Below are 18,960 nucleotides of genomic sequence, written 5' to 3'. Positions count from 1 at the left end.
GCTGTGTGTGTGAGCACGTGTGTGTGTTTGTAAGCGAGAGAGCTACCTCAGCACTAGATGCCACTCCTGTTGTCCACCTTAACTCAGCCGGTGAAGTGCAGGGTAGCTGCTCACTCGTACCACCCCTGTAGGCTATACGTACTGTAGAAATGCAGGAGAGCCATTGCAAGGAGGACATGGCCGATTTCATGCATGGGAAGCAACACGTGTTAATTCATTTTCCAAGTAGGCTAACATTGTTAGAATATGTGTGTATGTATGTAAATAAGATGGAAAAAATGCAATGACAATATTCAGGTTGCTCTATAGTAGGCCTATGTATTTGTAAATGGTTTGCACCCTGGAAATTGAACAAGAAAATAAACATTGTCTCTACACTCCTGGATGGAACAATCCTGCTTGGGCTGTGTCAGACAGTACTCCACCTGGACACAGAGCCATTGGAAGCAGTCCCGTCTGTCTCCAGCACGCCCATGGAGCCTGTCTGTCTGTCCGGAGCATGACTGCTGAGTGTGCCTGTGGCTGAGAGTATCAGGGACCTCACAGAGACTATCTGCCCTGTGACCTTTGGTCTCACCTATGTACCTGAACTCTGAGCACAAAGATGAACTCTGGGACAGCTAGCGGCCCCCCGGCCTGCCCCACCCCGCCCCGCCGGTCCGCTCCTCTTCTGCGGTCGCTTCTGTACATTCCTCTCTTTTGAATGTGTAAACCTGTACACGTGGTGTGAAAATTCCTCTATAAATGTGTATCAAGAGAATGGAACAAAGACAAAAAAGCGTTTCTTTTTAAATTATTCCTATTATTATTCTACTATTATTATCATCTGGGTTTGTAAACTGCTGATCCATCTGGTAAACCTCAGCAGGCCCCATCTTTGGAAACAGACAGATGAGAAAAAGCGACAGGGGGAAACTAAGGTTTCGGATAAGCTATTTTTAATTGTGGTTAAAGCTATAGACTTTTTTAAATTATGAATTGTGCATGGCTGTGTCTTGAGTGTAAAACAACAAAATACTGCAGTTTGGGAACTGGACTGAAATAAAAATAAATAAAACATCATTGTAAATTAACTTTTTGGTTTGAATAGATTTACTTTGACCTTTAAGTAGGGATTACCCGGCAAGTCATTTTGAGCAAGGGAGTACGGTAGTTTAGACACATGCAGTATACCCTTTAGACATTTCAAGTTGCTCAGTGGAAGGATACAAATTGATGACCATAGTCCAAAACTTACACTGTAGATACTGTACATTCAGGTTATTCAAGACTTTACAATATTGTGTAGCAAAAACTCAAACATTTGGTCTGTTTCTCAACAATATCAAAAGAGGCACATACATTTCTATATGATAACAAACATGCTATTAAAATGTATATGCTGCATCATTTTGTAGACAGATACAATATGTGTATCACTTCAGTGAGCTATTGTGTTTCAGAGTGTATAGTTTAGTATAAAATAATTGCATTTTGTCTTGCTTCATGCGGACTTTTTCACATTCATTCACCTTTCAAAAAGGCATAACTTGTCTCTTTACAAAACACAAAGTAATGCAATAACAGTAAGAAAAAATGTACTCCGGAAGGCTTGAAGGTTCTTCTTGGTCAATGACCATGCCAGTCCTTAAAAGATTATGAGCTCACATTCATAGACATTCTGACAACCAAATGATGTCTTGTGGTGATAAGCTCCTGTCCAAAGTCTCCTTCTGGCGTTGTTATTGCAAGCAAGAGGTGACAAGAGTGTTGTATACATTGTCAATGTGACCCAGGTAGTAGTCAGCTGATCCAGGTCACATCTCTGTGAGCTCGGTGCAGGTGACGATGCGGAGGGTGATGGAGCCAGGCATCTCGTCGGCCATGGCTCTGCCTCTTTTCCTTAGCTGGAGCCTCTGGGGTTTGGTCGAGTCTTTTAATGAGCCTGTCAGAACCACCTGGCCCAGGAACTGGTCCTTCACAGCGTTACTATTCCACACCTGGGGAAGAGGACAAGAAGGGAGGGGTAGACCAGGTAAGACCAAAACATGAAAACTACAATAACACTAAGAACATCAAGTGTACCAATTCATGAATCACTTTATCTTTAGTTCCCATTGGTATTTATGATATTTGACACCTCTATATCTTACCTCCACAGTGATTGGCTTCCTGGGCTTCTTTCTGTAGAAGATGGCTCTGGTCTCAAACACCGGGTCCAGGGTGTCTGCCTTAACTGTTGACCGGACTGAGTGGCCCTCACAGGACACGATCACATATGGATCTGCACCTGCACAATGACACAGTATGAACCAGCCATAAGGTCATGCTGAGTAAACTCTTGTAATGTCTATTTCTGACTTATGTTTCCCTGTAATGTACAGTCGTGGCCAAAAGTTTTGAGAATGACACAAATATTATTTTCCACAAAGTTTGCTGCTTCAGTGTCTTTAGATATTTTTGTCAGATTTTGCTATGGAATACTGAAGTATAATTACAAGCATTTCAAAAGTGTCAAAGGCTTTTATTGACAATTACATGAAGTTGATGCAAAGAATCAATATTTGCAGTGTTGACCCTTCTTTTTCAAGACCTCTGCAATCCGCCCTGGCATGCTGTCAATGAACTTCTGGGCCCCATCCTGACTGATGGCAGTCCATTCTTGCATAATCAATGCTTGGAGTTTGTCAGAATTTGTGTGTTTTTGTTTGTCCACCCACCTCTTGAGGATTGACCACAAGTTCTCAATGGGATTAAGGTCTGGTGAGTTTCCTGGCCATGGATCCAAAATATTGATGTTTTGTTCCCCGAGCCACTTAGTTATCACTTTTGCCTTATGGCAAGGTGCTCTATCATGCTGGAAAAGGCATTGTTCGTCACCAAACTGTTCCTGGATGGTTGGGAGAAGTTGCTCTCGGAGGATGTGTTGGTACCATTCTTTATTCATGGCTGTGTTTTCAGGCAAAATTGTGAGTGAGCCTATTCCCTTGGCTGAGAAGCAACCGCACACATGGATGGTCTCAGGATGCTTTACTGTTGGCATGACACAGGACTGATGGTAGCGCTCACCTTGTCTTCTCCGGACAAGCTTTTTTCCGGATGCCCCAAACAATCGGAAAGGGGATTCATCAGAGAAAATGACCTTACCCCCGTCCTCAGCAGTCCAATCCCTGTACCTTTTGCAGAATATCAGTCTGTTCCTGATGTTTTTCCTGGAGAGAAAAGGCTTCTTTGCTGCCCTTCTTGACACCAGGCCATCCCCCAAAAGTATTTGCCTCACTGTACGTACAGATGGACTCACACCTGCCTGCTGCCATTCCTGAGAAAGCTCTGTACTGGTGGTGCCCCAATCCTGCAGCTGAATCAACTTTAGGAGACGGTCCTGGCGCTTGCTGGAATTTCTTGGGCGGCCTGAAGCCTTCTTCACAACAATTGAACCGCTCTCTTTGAAGTTCTTGATGATCCGATAAATGGTTGATTTAGGTGCAATCTTACTGGCAGCAATATCCTTGCCTGTGAAGCCCTTTTTGTGCAAAGCAATGATAACGGCATGTGTTTCCTTGCAGGTAACCATGATTGACAGAGGAAGAACAATGATTCCAAGCACCACCCTCCTTTTGAAGCTTCCAGTCTGTTATTCGAACTCAATCAGCATGACAGAGTGATCTCCAGCCTTGTCCTTGTCAACACTCACACCTGTGTTAACGATAGAATCACTGACATGTCAGCTGGTCCCTTTGTGGCAGGGCTGAAATGCAGTGGAAATGTTTTTTGGGGATTCAGTTCATTTGCATGGCAAAGAGGGACTTTGCAATTAATTGCAATTCATCTGATCACTCTTCATAACATTCTGGAGTATATGCAAATTGCCATCATACAAACTGAGGCAGCAGACTTTGTGAAAATGAATATTTGTGTCATTCTCAAAACGTTTGGCCACGACTGTATAGTATTCATTAGAGGTCATGCCGAGTATACTCTCATAGTGTCTATTTCTGACTTATGTTTCCCTGTAATGTATAGTATTCATTAGAGGTTGTGGAGCGTTCCCTAACCCCCTGTGCTGTCCTGGTTCTCCAGCCCCTCTGCTCCGTGGATGTAGATCTGGGACACAGCATGGGGGTAGCCAGTGAATGCACTCCAACACCTCATCCTGGGTTTGTGTTCTGTTAGCTCTCTGAGAGACAAAAAGTAATGCTAAAAACTGCATCGACATCATACTAAAGTGTGTTATTACATCTAAATAGGGCTCTTAGCTATGCCACAGGTCTAGTTCCAGTACCTGCATCCTGAGTCTACATCAGTGTAAACACGCAGCATGAACTCTCCCAGAATCTCCGGTTTTAAGGTGGAGGGGATGATGATGTAGCGACCCTTGGGGAGCGTGACCCTCGTGAACACCGTGCGGGCGTTGATGTACTTCGACGTTTGCACGTTCATCTGGGTGATGATGTTATGCATGCGGTACTTTCTGTTCAGTTCCACCTTAAATCAGAAGAAATCATTTCTCACCATGACTGTTCGCCAATTTTTGTTATTTCAGCTTGAACAGATTGAAACTCTAAATCATTGGTAACACTTCATTTTAATTAAGGGGTCCCTACAGTGTGCTTACATATGTAATTACACTGTAACAAGTATTGTAGTTAATTATAATAATTCATAGTTGCACTGTAGTAACAACATGTATCTGGTGGTAATTGCAGTCTGTGATTACAGGGGTGTAACAACGAATGCTTGTAACAACGAATGCAATTTAATGTTTTAAATTGTTAAATCATTTAATTGTGCATTTGACAATGGGTCAAGAACACACTTATCCAGCTTACCAGTGACCATCAAAGGTGAGTATTTGCCCACTGTATGGCATCATGTCAAAATTGTGAACATAGTGCCAATGGTGATGGTGGGGTTATTATATGGGCTGGCATAAGCTACGGACAACGAACACAATTGCATTTTATCGATGGCAATTTGAATGCACAAGATCCCGAGGCCCATTCTCGTGCAGTTCATCTGCCGCCATCACCTCATGTTTCAGCATGATAATGCACGGCCCCATGTCGCAAGGATCTTTACACAATTCCTGGAAGCTGAAAATGTCCAAGTTCTTCCAAGGCCTGCATGCTCACCAGAAATGTCACCCATTGAGCAAGTTTGGGATGCTCTGGATTGACGTGTACGACAGGCTGTTCCAGTTCCGGCCAATATCCAGCAACTTCACACAGGCATTGAAGAGTGGGACAACATTCCACAGGCCATGTCGCGCTGCATGAAGCAAATGGTGGTCACACCAGATACTGACTGGTTTAATGATCCACGCTCCTACTTTTTTTAATGGTACTGCATCAGTGACCAACAGATGCATTTCTGTATTCCCAGTCATGTGAAATCCATAGATTAGGGCCTCATGAATTTATTTCAATTGACTGATTTCCTTATATGAACTGTAACTCAGTAAAATACTTTTTATTATTGCATGTTGCATTTATATTGTTGTTCAGTATAGTTACCATGTACAGAATATACTTTCCATGCAATCTGTACATTTTGGGGGGATTAGCTAGCACACCACCTAATTGTCTATTCTTGACTAACTAGCTAGCTAACTACCTAAAGCTGGCAAATATGCTATGATCACTACTCGCTAGCTAACTAGATAGCTAACATTAGCTGGGCTTTCCACACCTGAATTAATGATTGTTGATCATTGCTAGACAACCATTTTCATGTCTTACCATAGATTTTCAAGTAGATTTAAGTCAAAACTGTAACTCCGCCACTGAGGAATATTCACTGTCTTCTTGGTAAGCAACTCGTGTAGATTTTGCCTTGAGTCTGGTGGAAAGCAGACTGAACCAGGTTTTCTAGGATTTTGCCTGTGCTTAGCTCCATTCTGTTTCTTTTTTATCTTGAAAAACTCCCCAGTCCTTAACGAATACAAGCATACTCATAACATGATGCAGCCACTACTATGCTTGAAAATGTGTTTTATTGGATTTGTCCCAAACATAACACTTTGTATTCAGGAAAAAAAGTGAATTGCTTTGCCACATTTTCTGCAGTATTACTTTAGTTCCTTGTTTTATTCTGTACAAGCTTCCTTCTTTTCCCTCTGTCAATTAGGTTAGTATTGTGGAGTAACTACAATATTATTGATCCATCCTCAGTTTTCTCCTATCACAGCCATTAAACTCTGTAACTGTTTTAAAGTCACCGTTGGCCTGCTAGTGAAATCCCTGAGTGGTTTCCTTCCTCTCCGGCAACTGAGTTAGGAAGGACACCTGTATCTTTGTAGTGACTGGGTGTATTGAAGACTATCCAAAGTGTAATTTATAACCTCGCCATGCTCAAAGGGACATTCAATGTCTGCTTTAAATTTTCTACCCATCTACCAATAGGTGCCCTTTGTAAAGCATTGGAAAACCTCCCTGTGGTTGAATCTGTGTTTGAAATTCACTGCTCGACTGAGGGACCTTACAGATAATTGTATGTGTGGGGTACAGAGACGAGTTAATCATAAAAAAATCATATTAAACACTATTATTTCACACAGAGTGAGTCTATACAACTTATCATGTGACTTGTAAGCAACATTTTCCCCCTGAACTGATTTAAGCTTGGGTTGAATACTTATTGACTCAAGACATTTAAGCTTTTCACTTTTGTAATTAATTTGTAAAAATGTTGAAAAAACATAATTCCACTTTGACATTATGGGGTGTTGTGTGTAGACCAGTGACAAAAAAAACAATTTAATCCATTTTAAATTCAGGCTGTAACACAACAAAATGTGTAAAAAGTCAAGTGGTGTGAATAATTTCTGAAGGCACTGTATACTATATATGCCTAAACTATAGAAATGATGATGATAATTAGGGATAATGTAGAGCGTCTATGCTAAGTCATACATTCTTCTTCTCTACCACAGATTGCTACAAGGTATCAGACTCCAGGATGGGAAAGGCTTTACAAGAAAGAAACAGATAAAGACAGTCAGACGGAGTTGTCGATTTCTATTGTTACTTGTAATGTTAAAATAGCTAGCTATCTAGGCTACTCACCATATTATATAAGCTTCAGATTTTAATCACCACTAGAATAGTTATTTTTATGTTATTGAGTAGGCCTATAGCTTTGTTTAATCTAATTAATAAAAGTATTAATCTAACAATAAAAATCCTTATTATTCTGTTGCAGTAAAGTTGACTAAAGTAAAAGCTCATCTTTTGTTTGTAAGTATTTTACTTGATAATGAGTAATGAGTAATTATAGTTACCTATGAGCAATTTCTATATAAAGTTACACTTCACTTTAAATAGCAAAATCCTGTGTAACAACTAGGCCAACCTTGTACTTATGAACAGGGGCGCAACTTTCACTAGGGACGGGGGACACGTCCCCCCCACATTCTGAAATTGTATTTTTGTCCCCCTCCCCCCCCAGTTGTATCATTGGTATGTGACTCAAAACGAGGCAACAGTGTGCTTTAGGACCGTGCGGACGCCTCCGAGTGGTCGGGTAGGCTGTTTGGAGTGTTTATCCAACTGGATAATAAAAAAAATACATATATTATGTCCCCCCTACTTCTAAAACCAAAGTTGCGCCCCTGCTTATGCAGATATTACAGATATGTACTCTGTGGTGTATTACTGTGTTAATTTTCTCATTTGGATGGTGCTTTCAGAAGCTGACGATTAGATTGTCAGGATGGGTAACATACTTTGTAGGTACACAATGATTACAAGTACCCCTCAAGTTACACAGGATTTAGCTAGTTAAAATTAAGTGTAACACCTAATAATCACAATGTATTTATGCAGATATTACAAGTCCTCTGTGGTGTACATTAATTACAAGTAAGTACCCTTCAACATCCACACGATTTAGCGAGTTAAAAAAAAGTGTATCTTGAGGGGTACTTACTTGTAATTCATGTGTACGTATATAGTACGTTAGCCATCCTGACAATCTGGCCCTCATTTTAAGGCTTCTGGAAGAACCATCCAAGTGGGATGTACACCACAGAGTACATGTAATATCTGCATAAGTACAATGTAATTACTAGGTGTTACACAAGATTTAATTAGTTTAAAAAGTGTAACACCTAGTAATTACATTATACTTATGCAGATACTACATGTACTCTGTGGTGTACATCCCACTTGGATGGTTCTTCCAGAAGCCTTAAAATGAGTGCCAGATTGTCAGGATTGATCATGTACTCTATACAGTGCATTCGGAAAGTATTCAGACCCCTTGACTTTTTCAACATTTTGTTACGTTAAAGCCTTATTCTAAAATGGATTCAATTATATTTTCCCGTTATCAATGTACACACAATACCCTATAATGACAAAGCAAAAACAGGTTTTTATAAATTTTGCCTTTTGGCAAATTTTAGCAAATTTATAAAAATGAAAAAACTTAATATCACATTTACATAAGTATTCAGACCCATTACTCAGTACTTTGTTGAAGCATCTTTGTCAGTGATTACATCCTTGAGTCTTCTTGGGTATGACGCTACAAGCTTAGCACACCTGTATTTGGGGAGTTTCTCCCATTCTTCTCTGCAGATCCTCTCAAGCTCTGTCAGGTTGGATGGGGAGCGTCGTAGCACAGCTCTTTTCATGTCTTCCCAGATTGGATTCAGGTCCGGTATCTGGCTGGGCCACTCAAGGACATTCAGAGAACTTGTCCCAAAGCCACTCCTGCGTTGTCTTGTCTGTGTGCTTAGGGTCGTTGTCCTGTTGGAAGGTGAACATTCGCCCCAGTCTGAGGCCTCTCTGTACTTTGCTCCGTTCATCTTTCCCTCGATCCTGACTAGTCTCCCAGTCCCTGACGCTGAAAAACATCCCCCACCAGTGTGATGCTGCTACCAACATACCTCAGCGTAGGGATGGTGCCAGGTTTCTTCCAGACATTCAGACCAAATAGTTCAATCTTGGTTGGTTTGAAAGTCCTTTAGGTGCCTTTTGGCAAACTTCAAGTGGGCTGTCATGTACATTTTACTTAGGAGTGGCTTCCGTCTAGCCACTCTACCATAAAGGCCTGATTGGTGGAGTGCTGCAGAGACGGTTGTCCTTCTGAAAGGCTCTCCCATCTCCACAAAGGAACTCTGGAACTCTGTCAGAGCGACCATCGGGTTCTTGGTCACCTCCCAAGATTGCTCAGTTTGGCCGGGCGGCCAGGTCTAGGAAGAGTCTTGGTGGTTCCAAACTTCTTTCATTTAAGAATGATGGAGGCCACTGTGTTCTTGGGGACCTTCAATGCTGCAGAAATATTTTGGTACCCTTCCCCACTTCTGTGCCTCGACATAATCCTGTCTAAATAGGGTATTCCTGGTTTTTTTTGTATAAATTTGCAAAAGGTTTTAAAAACCTGTTTTCGCTTTGTCATTATGGGGTATTTTGTGTAGCTTGATGAGGGAAAACATTTATTTCATCAATTTTAGAATAAAGTTGTAATGTAACAAAATGTGGAAAAAGGTCTGAATACTTTCCGAATGCTCTCACACATTAATTACCTGATACGCTTCATTTGAAGTAGCTAAATCCTGTGTAACACCGAGTAATTACGTTGTACTTATGCATGTATTACATGTACTCTGTGGTGTACTTGTGGGTTTAGCCTCTCACTTGGATGGCAAAGAGTATCAGGTTGTCATAATGGGTACTGCACACAGTAATTATAAGTACTTTGTTTATTATAATCTGGGACGACACCCATATGGTAGACCCCAGTCAGTGAGGTTGACCTATATCTTATCTGTTTTAGTAAACTCAATCAAGTTACAATTAACTGCATGTATTTACACTGTAATAAGAACCCCTTAAAATGAAGTGTTACCAAATCGTTTCATGATTACAGGTCTCATTGGAAGTTCTTGTCCCAGACATGAACTGGCCAATGTGGCCATTATAGGTAATGTCTACCCATTATTGTAAACACCCACTGGCTGATTTGCTGTTTGTTCAACGGATGAAGAGAGAAAAGGGAAATTCCATTGATTTAGCCAAATTCTTGTACGGATGGGGAAGCCAAACATGTAGCACAGAGAACTTCTCCCCTAAAATAAACTGCAGTTGGACCAACGCCCCACGCTCCAGACATGCACCCTGTCCTTTGGACAAACCCTCACTGACCCAGTCTCTCACCCCAGTCCCACTGCAGTCAATCTAAGAGGGTGTTAATATGAACTACCTTGAAGACGGTGAAGCCAAGGGTGAGGTTCTCTCCTTGGCCGATACGTCTGTGGATCTTCATGTCTCTCTGCTGTAGGGAGATCAGAACCTCGTCCACCTCCTTGGTCATGTCAAACAGGTACTGGGGGTTCTGTAGGAAGGTCTGTTTGTAGTTCATGCAGCCGCCACAGCGGTTGTGCAGAGGCTCTGAATGCTTGGTCCAACTCCCGAAATGCACCACTTCGTGCCATGTCTTGTGGATGGTGAGCAGAGAAGTGTTGATGAGATGACACACGTCTGCATCCGTGAAGTACTTACACCAGTCTGGAAACGCCATCCTATGGAGATAACACACAGAGAGAGACACAAATTAAGACTGGTAGATACTATAAAACTTCAATCAAACGCAGTCCCTTTTGATAGCTGGGCAACAGCACACATTTCAGCAAATTTACACCACTTTCAAATAAACGCTGGGTATAAATTAATTGTTTACTAGGTTTCCATGAAATATCATGATTTTTTTTAGGTTTAATGTTTTATTTGTTACAATAAATAATTCAGGAATGAATTGAAATAATTATGGAAATCTGTTTTTACACAGATGATCAATTATATTGACCAGATACTCAAGTGGCCGCTCTAACAATGAAAATAAGTGTCTTCAAAAATGGTAGGCAGTCAGGAAGAGTCAAGATCAGGTGGGACCATTCTGGCCAATGAGAAGGCAGATATGTATGTGAACAACTAATCTAAGTAGAAAGCATAAAAGTAACACCTGAAACCAGATCTCCTACATACTGGTCTTGACAAGTAGAAGAAAAAATTGTTGAGGGATGTTCTGTTCTGCACTGTTCAACCAATCCAGTAACTGTGGAGGAGTTAAGATGGAGTGTCGCCTTGTTAACGTTCCAAAGTGAAAATCGTGTCACAGGCTCTTTTTCCATTTCTCCTGAAAACTGTAACATCCGGTTATTGGGGACTCGACAGTGGCTCGTGAACATCAGGCACAACTCCAATATAAAGTGTTTTTTCTCAAAGTTGTCTGGATGTCACGTGTCCTACTTATATTAGCACACTCGTAACAACCTAAGCATTACAAACAGTGTAGCTATTCCTCCGCAAGGCAATCAAACAAGCTAAGTGTCAGTATAGAGACAAAGTAGAGTCGCAATTCAATGGCTCAGACACGAGAGGTATGTGGCAAGGTCTACAGTCAATAAAAAAAAACAGCCCCATCGCGGACCCCGATGTCTTGCTCCCAGACAAACTAAACAACTTCTTTGCTCGCTTTGAGGACAATACAGCGCCACCGACACGGCCCGCTACCAAAACCTGCGGGCTCTCCTTCACCGCAGCCAACATGAGTAAAACATTTAAATGTGTTAACCCTCGCAAGGCTGCCGGCCCAGACGACATCCCTAGCCGCGTCCTCAGAGCATGCGCAGACTAGCTGGCTGGTGTGTTTACGGACATATTCAATCAATCCCTATCCCAGTCTGCTGTTCCCACATGCTTCAAGAGGGCCACCATTGTTCGTGTTCCCAAGAAAGCTAAGGTAACTGAGCTAAACGACTATCGCCCCGTAGCACTCACTTCCGTCATCATGAAGTGCTTTGAGAGACTAGTCAAGGATCATATCACCTCCACCCTACCTGACACCCTAGACCCACTCCAATTTGCTTACCGCCCCAATAGGTACACAGACGACGCAATCGCAATCACACTGCCCTAACCCATCTGGACAAGAGGAATACCTATGTAAGAATGCTGTTCATCGACTACAGCTCAGCATTTAACACCATAGTACCCTCCAAACTCATCATTAAGCTTGAGACCCTGGGTCCCGACCCCGCCCTGTGCAACTGGGTCCTGGACTTTCTGAAGGGACACCCCCGGGTGGTGAGGGTAGGAAACAACATCTCCACCCCGCTGATCCTCAACACTGGGGCCCCACAAGGGTGCGTTCTCGGCCCTCTCCCGTACTCCCTGTTCACCCATGACTGCGTGGCCATGCAAGCCTCCAACTCAATCATCAAGTTTGCAGACGACACTACAGTGGTAGGCTTGATTACCAACAACGACGAGACGGCCTACAGGGAGGAGGTGAGGGCCCTCGGACTGTGGTGTCAGGAAAATAACCTCACACTCAACGTCAACAAAACAAAGGAGATGATCGTGGACTTCAGGAAACAGTAGAGGGAGTACCCCCCTATCCACATCGACGGGACAATAGTGAAGGTGGAAAGTTTTAAGTTCCTCGGCGTACACATCACAGACAAACGGAAATGGTCCACCCATACAGACAGCGTGGTGAAGAAGGCGCAATAGCGCCTCTTCAACCTCAGGAGGCTGAAGAAATTTGGCTTGTCACCAAAAACACTCACAAACTTTTACAGATGCACAATCGAGAGCATCCTGTCGGGCTGTATCACCACCTGGTATGGCAACTGCTCCGTCCACAACCGTAAGGCTCTCCAGAGGGTAGTGAGGTCTGCACAACGCATCACCGGAGGTAAACTACCTGCCCTCCAGGACACCTACAACACCCGATGTCACAGGAAGGCCAAAAAGATCATCAAGGACAACAACCACCCGAGCCACTGCCTGTTCACCCCGCTATCATCCAGAAGGCGAAGTCAGTACAGGTGCATCAAAGCTGGGACCGAGAGACTGAAAAACAGCTTCTATCTCAAGTCCATCAGACTGTTAAACAGCCATCACTAACATTGAGTGGCTGCTGCCAACATACTGACTCAAATCTCTAGCCACTTTAATAATAAAAAATTGCATGTCATAAATGTATCACTAGTCACTTTAAACAATGCCACTTTATATAATGTTTACATACCCTACATTACCCTACAATCTCATATGTATATACTGTACTCTATACCATCTACTGCATCTTGCCTATGCCGTTCGGCCATTGCTCATCCATATATTTATATGTACATATTCTTATTCATTCCTTTACACTTGCGTGTAAAAGGTAGTTGTTGTGAAATTGTTGATTACTTGTTAGATATTACTGCACAGTCGGAACTAGAAGCACAAGCATTTCACTACGCTCGCATTAACATCTGCTAACCATGTGTATGTGACCAATAAAATTTGATTTGATTACTTCTGTTTGATCAAATAAGCCATACAAAAACATGCACAAAAACAGTCAACAACTTTGGGAGTACAGACCCCTTGAAATCGGCCAATCGCCCTCTAGTGACAAAAGTAAAAACTGACGAAAAATCACAGTCAGAGGAGAATTATTATTAAGGAAAATATATATATTTTTAAAGAAATAGAGGCATACTGAGACAAAAAAACGTGATACAGTGTATAAATGATAACACATTAGTGCAGGAAATTAAGAATTTTTATAAAATGCTGGAAGTGAATGCTGGTATTACACAATTAACTATGGCAAATGAGAAAAAGCTGTGTGATTTAAGGAAATAGACGCCTGGCTCAAATAGAAGCCTGCCTCTAAAAAGTGCCTGTTGTGTTGATTTAAGCAAATAAACTCCCGGGCTATTAATTGAAATTTTACGGTAGATAAACCACTATCTCATGCGCTGAACAGAAGAGATAATAGTCTTTAATTGTTTTGTTTACACTCACCAGAACTCCCCATCGTTTTCTACTGTGATGCCAAGCTTATCCCTCTCCATGCTGCCAACCCTTTCCCATTCTGCTGAGCTGAAGTGAGGAGGGGGAGAGACAACAGGAAAGAGGGAGAATGAAATAATGAGTTGATGTGTTCACATGGGCACTGAAGTGTGGAGAGGTTGAACTGCACGTGAGCGGGGAGGATAAAGGCTCCATGTCCTCCACACCTGTCACTCCAGGCTCCGTTCCACTCAGTCTTTCCCCAGGGGTTTCTCATGCGGATCAGGGGGATGGTCTTGTTCTGGAAGTAGGCCATCAGACCGTGGCCCAACCGTACCTTCTTCACTGCAGTCACTGAGTAGGCATGGCCCTTCACTAGCCCGCACGCCATCCAAGCCTCGATTTCAGAAGGAGACGCCTAAGAGAGTGATAAACACATTAGTCAGTCACTTCCCACTGGGCACACACTGGTTGAATAAATGTTGTTTCAGCATAATTTGTCAACATATTGTGACATGGAATCAATGTGGAAAATAAATTGGATTTAAAAAAAGTCATCAACCAGTACGGTTTTTTATCTAATTTCAACCAGGCTTGTAAACATTGAAATTACGACTTAAAGTGGTCCTATGGACAGATACTCAAATCTCCGCAGTGGAGCTTTGCAGCTCCTTCAGGGTTATCTTTGGTCTCTTTGTTGCCTCTCTGATTAATGTCCTCCTTGCCTGGTCCGTGAGTTTTGGTGGGCGGCCCTCTTTTGGCAGGTTTGTTGTAGTGCCATATTCTTTCAATTTTTTTTATAATGGATTTAATGGTGCTCCGTGATCTGTAGTTCTCCACAACTTTGTCCATTACCTGTTTGAGAGCTCCTTGGTCTTCATAATGCCGCTTGCTTGGTGGTGCCCCTTGCTTAGTGGTGTTGCAGATTCTGGGGCCTTTCAGAACAGGTGTATATACAGTATACTGAGATCGTGTGACAGATCATGTGACACTTAGATTGCACACAGGTGGGCTTTTTTTTTTTTACAAAATAGGAAAAACGCCAAGTGGGATGAATAATTTTGCAAGGCACTGTATACACTCATTCATCCATGGTTGATTGGAGCTTTGGAAGTTTAGAAGTAGTTACCATTAGCCCTATAAATAAAATGCCAAATTCACAATATTAATAATACACTTTTTCAGTTTAAAGTCAATGTATTTAAGTTGAAGATTTACCATAATTTCAATGTTTACAACTTCTGGTTGAAATGAGAAACTGTACTGGTTGATGACTTTTTTCAAATCCAATGTATTTTCCACGTTGATTCCCACATCACAATACGTTGAAACAACATTGATTTAATCAGTGTTTGCCCAGTGTGTTCTGTCCCTGTGACAGTTACCTGTGACTATATACAGTGTGCTGACCAATTGAACACGATCAATTGAGAAGACAGACCTTGATGGAGCAGCTGATGATTCCACCCCTGTCGTAGACTTTGAGCAAGTCCTCAAACAGGTTGTCTATTTTCTCCTGGTCTTTGTGGAAAACTTCAGCCTCCAGGTTAATGGCTTCTGTCACGGCTCCACTGAAATCAACAACCGCATCACCAGTGTTGCCCCTGTCCAGCGACTCATAGCAGCCAGAGAGCCTGGAGACAAGAGGAGAGAGAGGAGAGACAGAAGAGGATACAGAGAGGTCAGAGGGCAAAAAATGGGAGTTGAAAGGAGGGTTGAGTAATGTTTAGAGTATACTGACTTGGCATAGGCTTTTTCAAGCAGGGCACTCCAGAACTCGTTGTTGAGTTTGGAGTGGCAGTAGATGAGCTCTCTGTTGATGGTGGGCAGGCGGTCATCCACCACCACATCCACCCACTCCCCAAACACCCAGAACTGGAAGTGGAAGATGCCAGCATAGTTCTCCGGGTGCTTAGAGTCCCACTCCTGCTCCTTCCAGTCAGGGATGACCTGTCAACACACAGGGCTTCACAGTGAACCACATGTCTAGTAAAATGTTCATAGTTTTCAACTTGGGTGGGAATATTGGCGAGTGCTTATTTTCCTAGCCAGGTTCATTTGAATATAAGGAAAATATTAATGTTGCTGAGGGATAGTAGGGTAATTTAAGAAGGAAACATGACACTGTTTTCCATTCAATGACAGTAAAAAGCCCCTCACATCAACTATGTTAATTAAACTGAGTCAGGTATCAACAGTTTGAAATGACATAGATACCTATCCACATACTTCACATACATAATGTATATGTTCCTTCCCAAACAGCACCATGTATATACCATACGGGGACTAAAGGAAACTAATACACATGGAAATACACATACAGTCTTCTCTTGCAACGCTCATCTCAGACTGTGACCAGACAGGAGAGAATCAAACTCACCTTCTGCCAGAGGTCTGGTTTCAGTGCCAAGCAGGAGCACGCCGCCACAAACCAGCAGTTACCCAGACGGCCCTGGTTCAGGTCATGGGAGCTGATGCCCTCCACAAACAGATGAGGCTCGTCGCTGATTTCCTGTACCAACGAGAGGATTTGGAAAGTGCAAATACTTCTTAGAATGTGCTCAGTGATTATGCTTGTAACAATATTTTTACCAAATAGTTCTGGCTTTGAACATGTTTTGTTTTAAAATGAGTTGGAACTCTCTTGAGGTGTTGTACTTTTGTGAGAAATAAGAAATTGTAATTTCTCTTCTTGTCACTTGAGCAACGTGCCATATAAAGCACAGATAAGGGAATACATTAATGAAACAGGAACACTATAACTCTGTCTCCCACCACTGAACAGAATGGCAGTGATACAACCATAGATTATTTTTTTCTCTGACAGTATTGAAACATGTTCTGTCATATACTATATATCTCACACACTACGTAAAGTACACACTTCGAGACCATTCCCAGTAACACCCTCACCCCAATTTCACACCACAGTTTGTTGTCTGTCACCACCATGACCATTGTGGATGACATTCACCATGACATACATCGCCAAGGCCAGCGTTGTTGTTCCTTATGGACAACCTTTAACACAATCCTCCAGAGACAACCACTCAAAAGGAATTGACCTTTGAAGTACTCCATCACAAAATGTTGTATGAGCAAACAACACCTTCCACAATACCTTTATATGGCTAAATATAACACAGTCATACTGTTTGTACATCAATGCCAGAGGTCTTGTAAAAGTCTTGTCAAAGCCAGAACGTATGAAAGTTCAATCATAAACATGACATTGGTTTCAATATTGCACCAGAGGAAGGTCATGATCTGGTCCCAGACAGCAGTCTATAGCACTCTGATAAGCTTTCATTTGACTAACATCAAACATCAACCTATAAATTGGTGTTTTAAGCAATAACATTTCCCCCAAAAACTATGAGGAAAAACATGAGCAATACAAATTGTGACATTCTATTTCCTGTTTGGTGTTTTTGCATGCAGACAGTGCATGCAGACTCTGCTTTTGGTATTATATATATAAAATAATAAAGCACAGGTTTATTTTTCTCTTGGTCAAATCTGCTCACAGGTGACTGCTCAGGTGTCTGCTCAGGTGACTGCTCAGGTGTCTGCTCAGGTGACTGCTCAGGTGACTGCTCAGGTGAATCAAAAATCAAATTGAAACGTTTAGAATGAGTCAAGTGCTCTGTTTAGTCGCCTCAGTCACTCACCCTTGGTCTCTTCCACTCCACGATACCAGGAGGTGGTTTCCTGTAAAACAGGGATGCGTTGGTAACTGGAAACTCTGGATCCTCAAACAGTTTCTTGTCCTCCAGACATTCCTTCTTCAGCTCCGAGTAATGCTGGTTCTTGTATGAAGTGGCCGTGGAGAACATGGTTCAGACGCTGCAATCTCCAAACTGCAAACTGACCACAGAAGAAGACGTCATGTTACTTTATAGGCAGACTATCTGGAGAGTCCTTGTCAGCTGAGGGTCTGTCATTGTTCACCTTTGACTCTGGGTGTCTGGACAAGAGCTCAGCATACCGTACACTAATACATCCCATAAATCCCAGAGTAGCTCTTTCTTGGAAAATGTTGTAATGGCATTTTTCCTTTGAATCATCGAAGTTTGGATATAGTCTCCAAGGCAAACTCCCACAGGGCAAACAATTGGTCTCAGGATAAATACATCCAATACCCAATATGCTAACTATTGTGCATATTTTAATAAATGGAAGTAAAAACAGTCTTCAGCAAACAAAATCTACGAACAAATACTCTACATCACTTTCAAAGTTAGGGTCAACCATGGATTTTACTGTACTCTGACCTTTGACTCAAAAACAGCGGTAACCCTTTATTTTAAGGGTCCATAAAAAACATTTATAAGGCATTTATAAACCATTTATAAGGCATTTACAGTTTGCTCACCCTTTATTATTCATTACTCCCACATGTTTAACAGTTATTAGTAAGCTAGTTTTTCACAAATGTATACATATTTCCTTAAATATCCTGTGTTGTGTGCTTATTCTTTTACCAGGTACTGCTGGAATGTCGAGCAATTTCATACACATCTTTGTGAGAGAAATTACAGTGGTAACTCAAAACATGTATAAAGTATTTAAAAAGCATAAATAGCGCTCACTTTAGATTAAGGGCTGAAAAGATGCTTTAGTAATGATTAGTAAATGGTTTATACATGTGGGAGTAATGATTAATAAATGGTAAATACTTTCTAAATGCCTTGTAAATTATTTATTACGGACCCTTAAAAATAAAGTGTTACCAAAACAGCAAAAGGCTAAACTTTTGCTGGTTTTGCGATGGAAACATCCCATGTGTGCCAAGTTTTCAGACGAAAAACATCTGTTCAAAACATCTTCTGTCCTCTGGGAATATTATGATTTTCTAACTCTTTGACTGTTACAGCGCACTTTACCCCATCCCCCTGACCCCTGACCACAGAGGTCAAACTCTTTATAAACAAGATCTGATATTGTGACTGTCTGCCACTGCAGTCACGTCCTTTTGCTGTCTGCCATGAATAACACAGACACAAATAATTCCATTTTGTTGTCACCGGAGCGCAATCAAGCTCTAAACTCCCAGTGAGTTGTTGGTAATTACATTTCCCAAAAACATTACACACTTTAGAAAATGCCTCTCAGAGCGAAGCCCATTAGTATCACAGTGAGATTCAGTTCATGATAAGGCTGTCGTGAGGATGATGACAGT

At 41.9% G+C, this 18,960-nt stretch overlaps 1 protein-coding gene across 1 annotated transcript; it reads right to left on the bottom strand.

The window, feature by feature from the left end:
- Window positions 1-1,796: 1,796 nt before the first annotated feature.
- On the bottom strand, window positions 1,797-17,614 carry LOC120057562 (calpain-5-like). The gene is made up of 11 exons (XM_039006148.1): window positions 17,450-17,614; window positions 16,159-16,290; window positions 15,517-15,725; window positions 15,217-15,409; window positions 14,003-14,193; window positions 13,788-13,865; window positions 10,186-10,504; window positions 4,262-4,464; window positions 4,035-4,156; window positions 2,133-2,269; window positions 1,797-1,979 (listed from the first exon to the last, which is right to left on the bottom strand). The coding sequence occupies exons 1-11, from the start codon at window positions 17,612-17,614 to the stop codon at window positions 1,797-1,799; spliced, it is 1,932 nt and encodes a 643-aa protein (XP_038862076.1).
- Window positions 17,615-18,960: the final 1,346 nt, after the last annotated feature.

Source organism: Salvelinus namaycush, chromosome 12 (genome assembly GCF_016432855.1).
Source record: "Salvelinus namaycush isolate Seneca chromosome 12, SaNama_1.0, whole genome shotgun sequence".
NCBI classification, from domain to species: domain Eukaryota; kingdom Metazoa; phylum Chordata; class Actinopteri; order Salmoniformes; family Salmonidae; genus Salvelinus; species Salvelinus namaycush.
Note: the sequence above shows the minus strand (reverse complement) of the source record. Positions and strands in the feature narration are given on the sequence as shown.

Bases quoted from the DNA above. Each gene is read 5' to 3' on its own strand.
- LOC120057562 (XM_039006148.1), bottom strand. From the start codon at position 17,614: ATGTTCTCCACGGCCACTTCATACAAGAACCAGCATTACTCGGAGCTG. The intron at 13,866-14,002 runs GTGTGGAGGACA...TCCTCACTTCAG, and splicing joins AACGGAGCCTGGAGTGACAG to CTCAGCAGAATGGGAAAGGG. The intron at 4,465-10,185 runs GTAGTTCATATT...TTCTGATTTAAG, and splicing joins TTGGCTTCACCGTCTTCAAG to GTGGAACTGAACAGAAAGTA.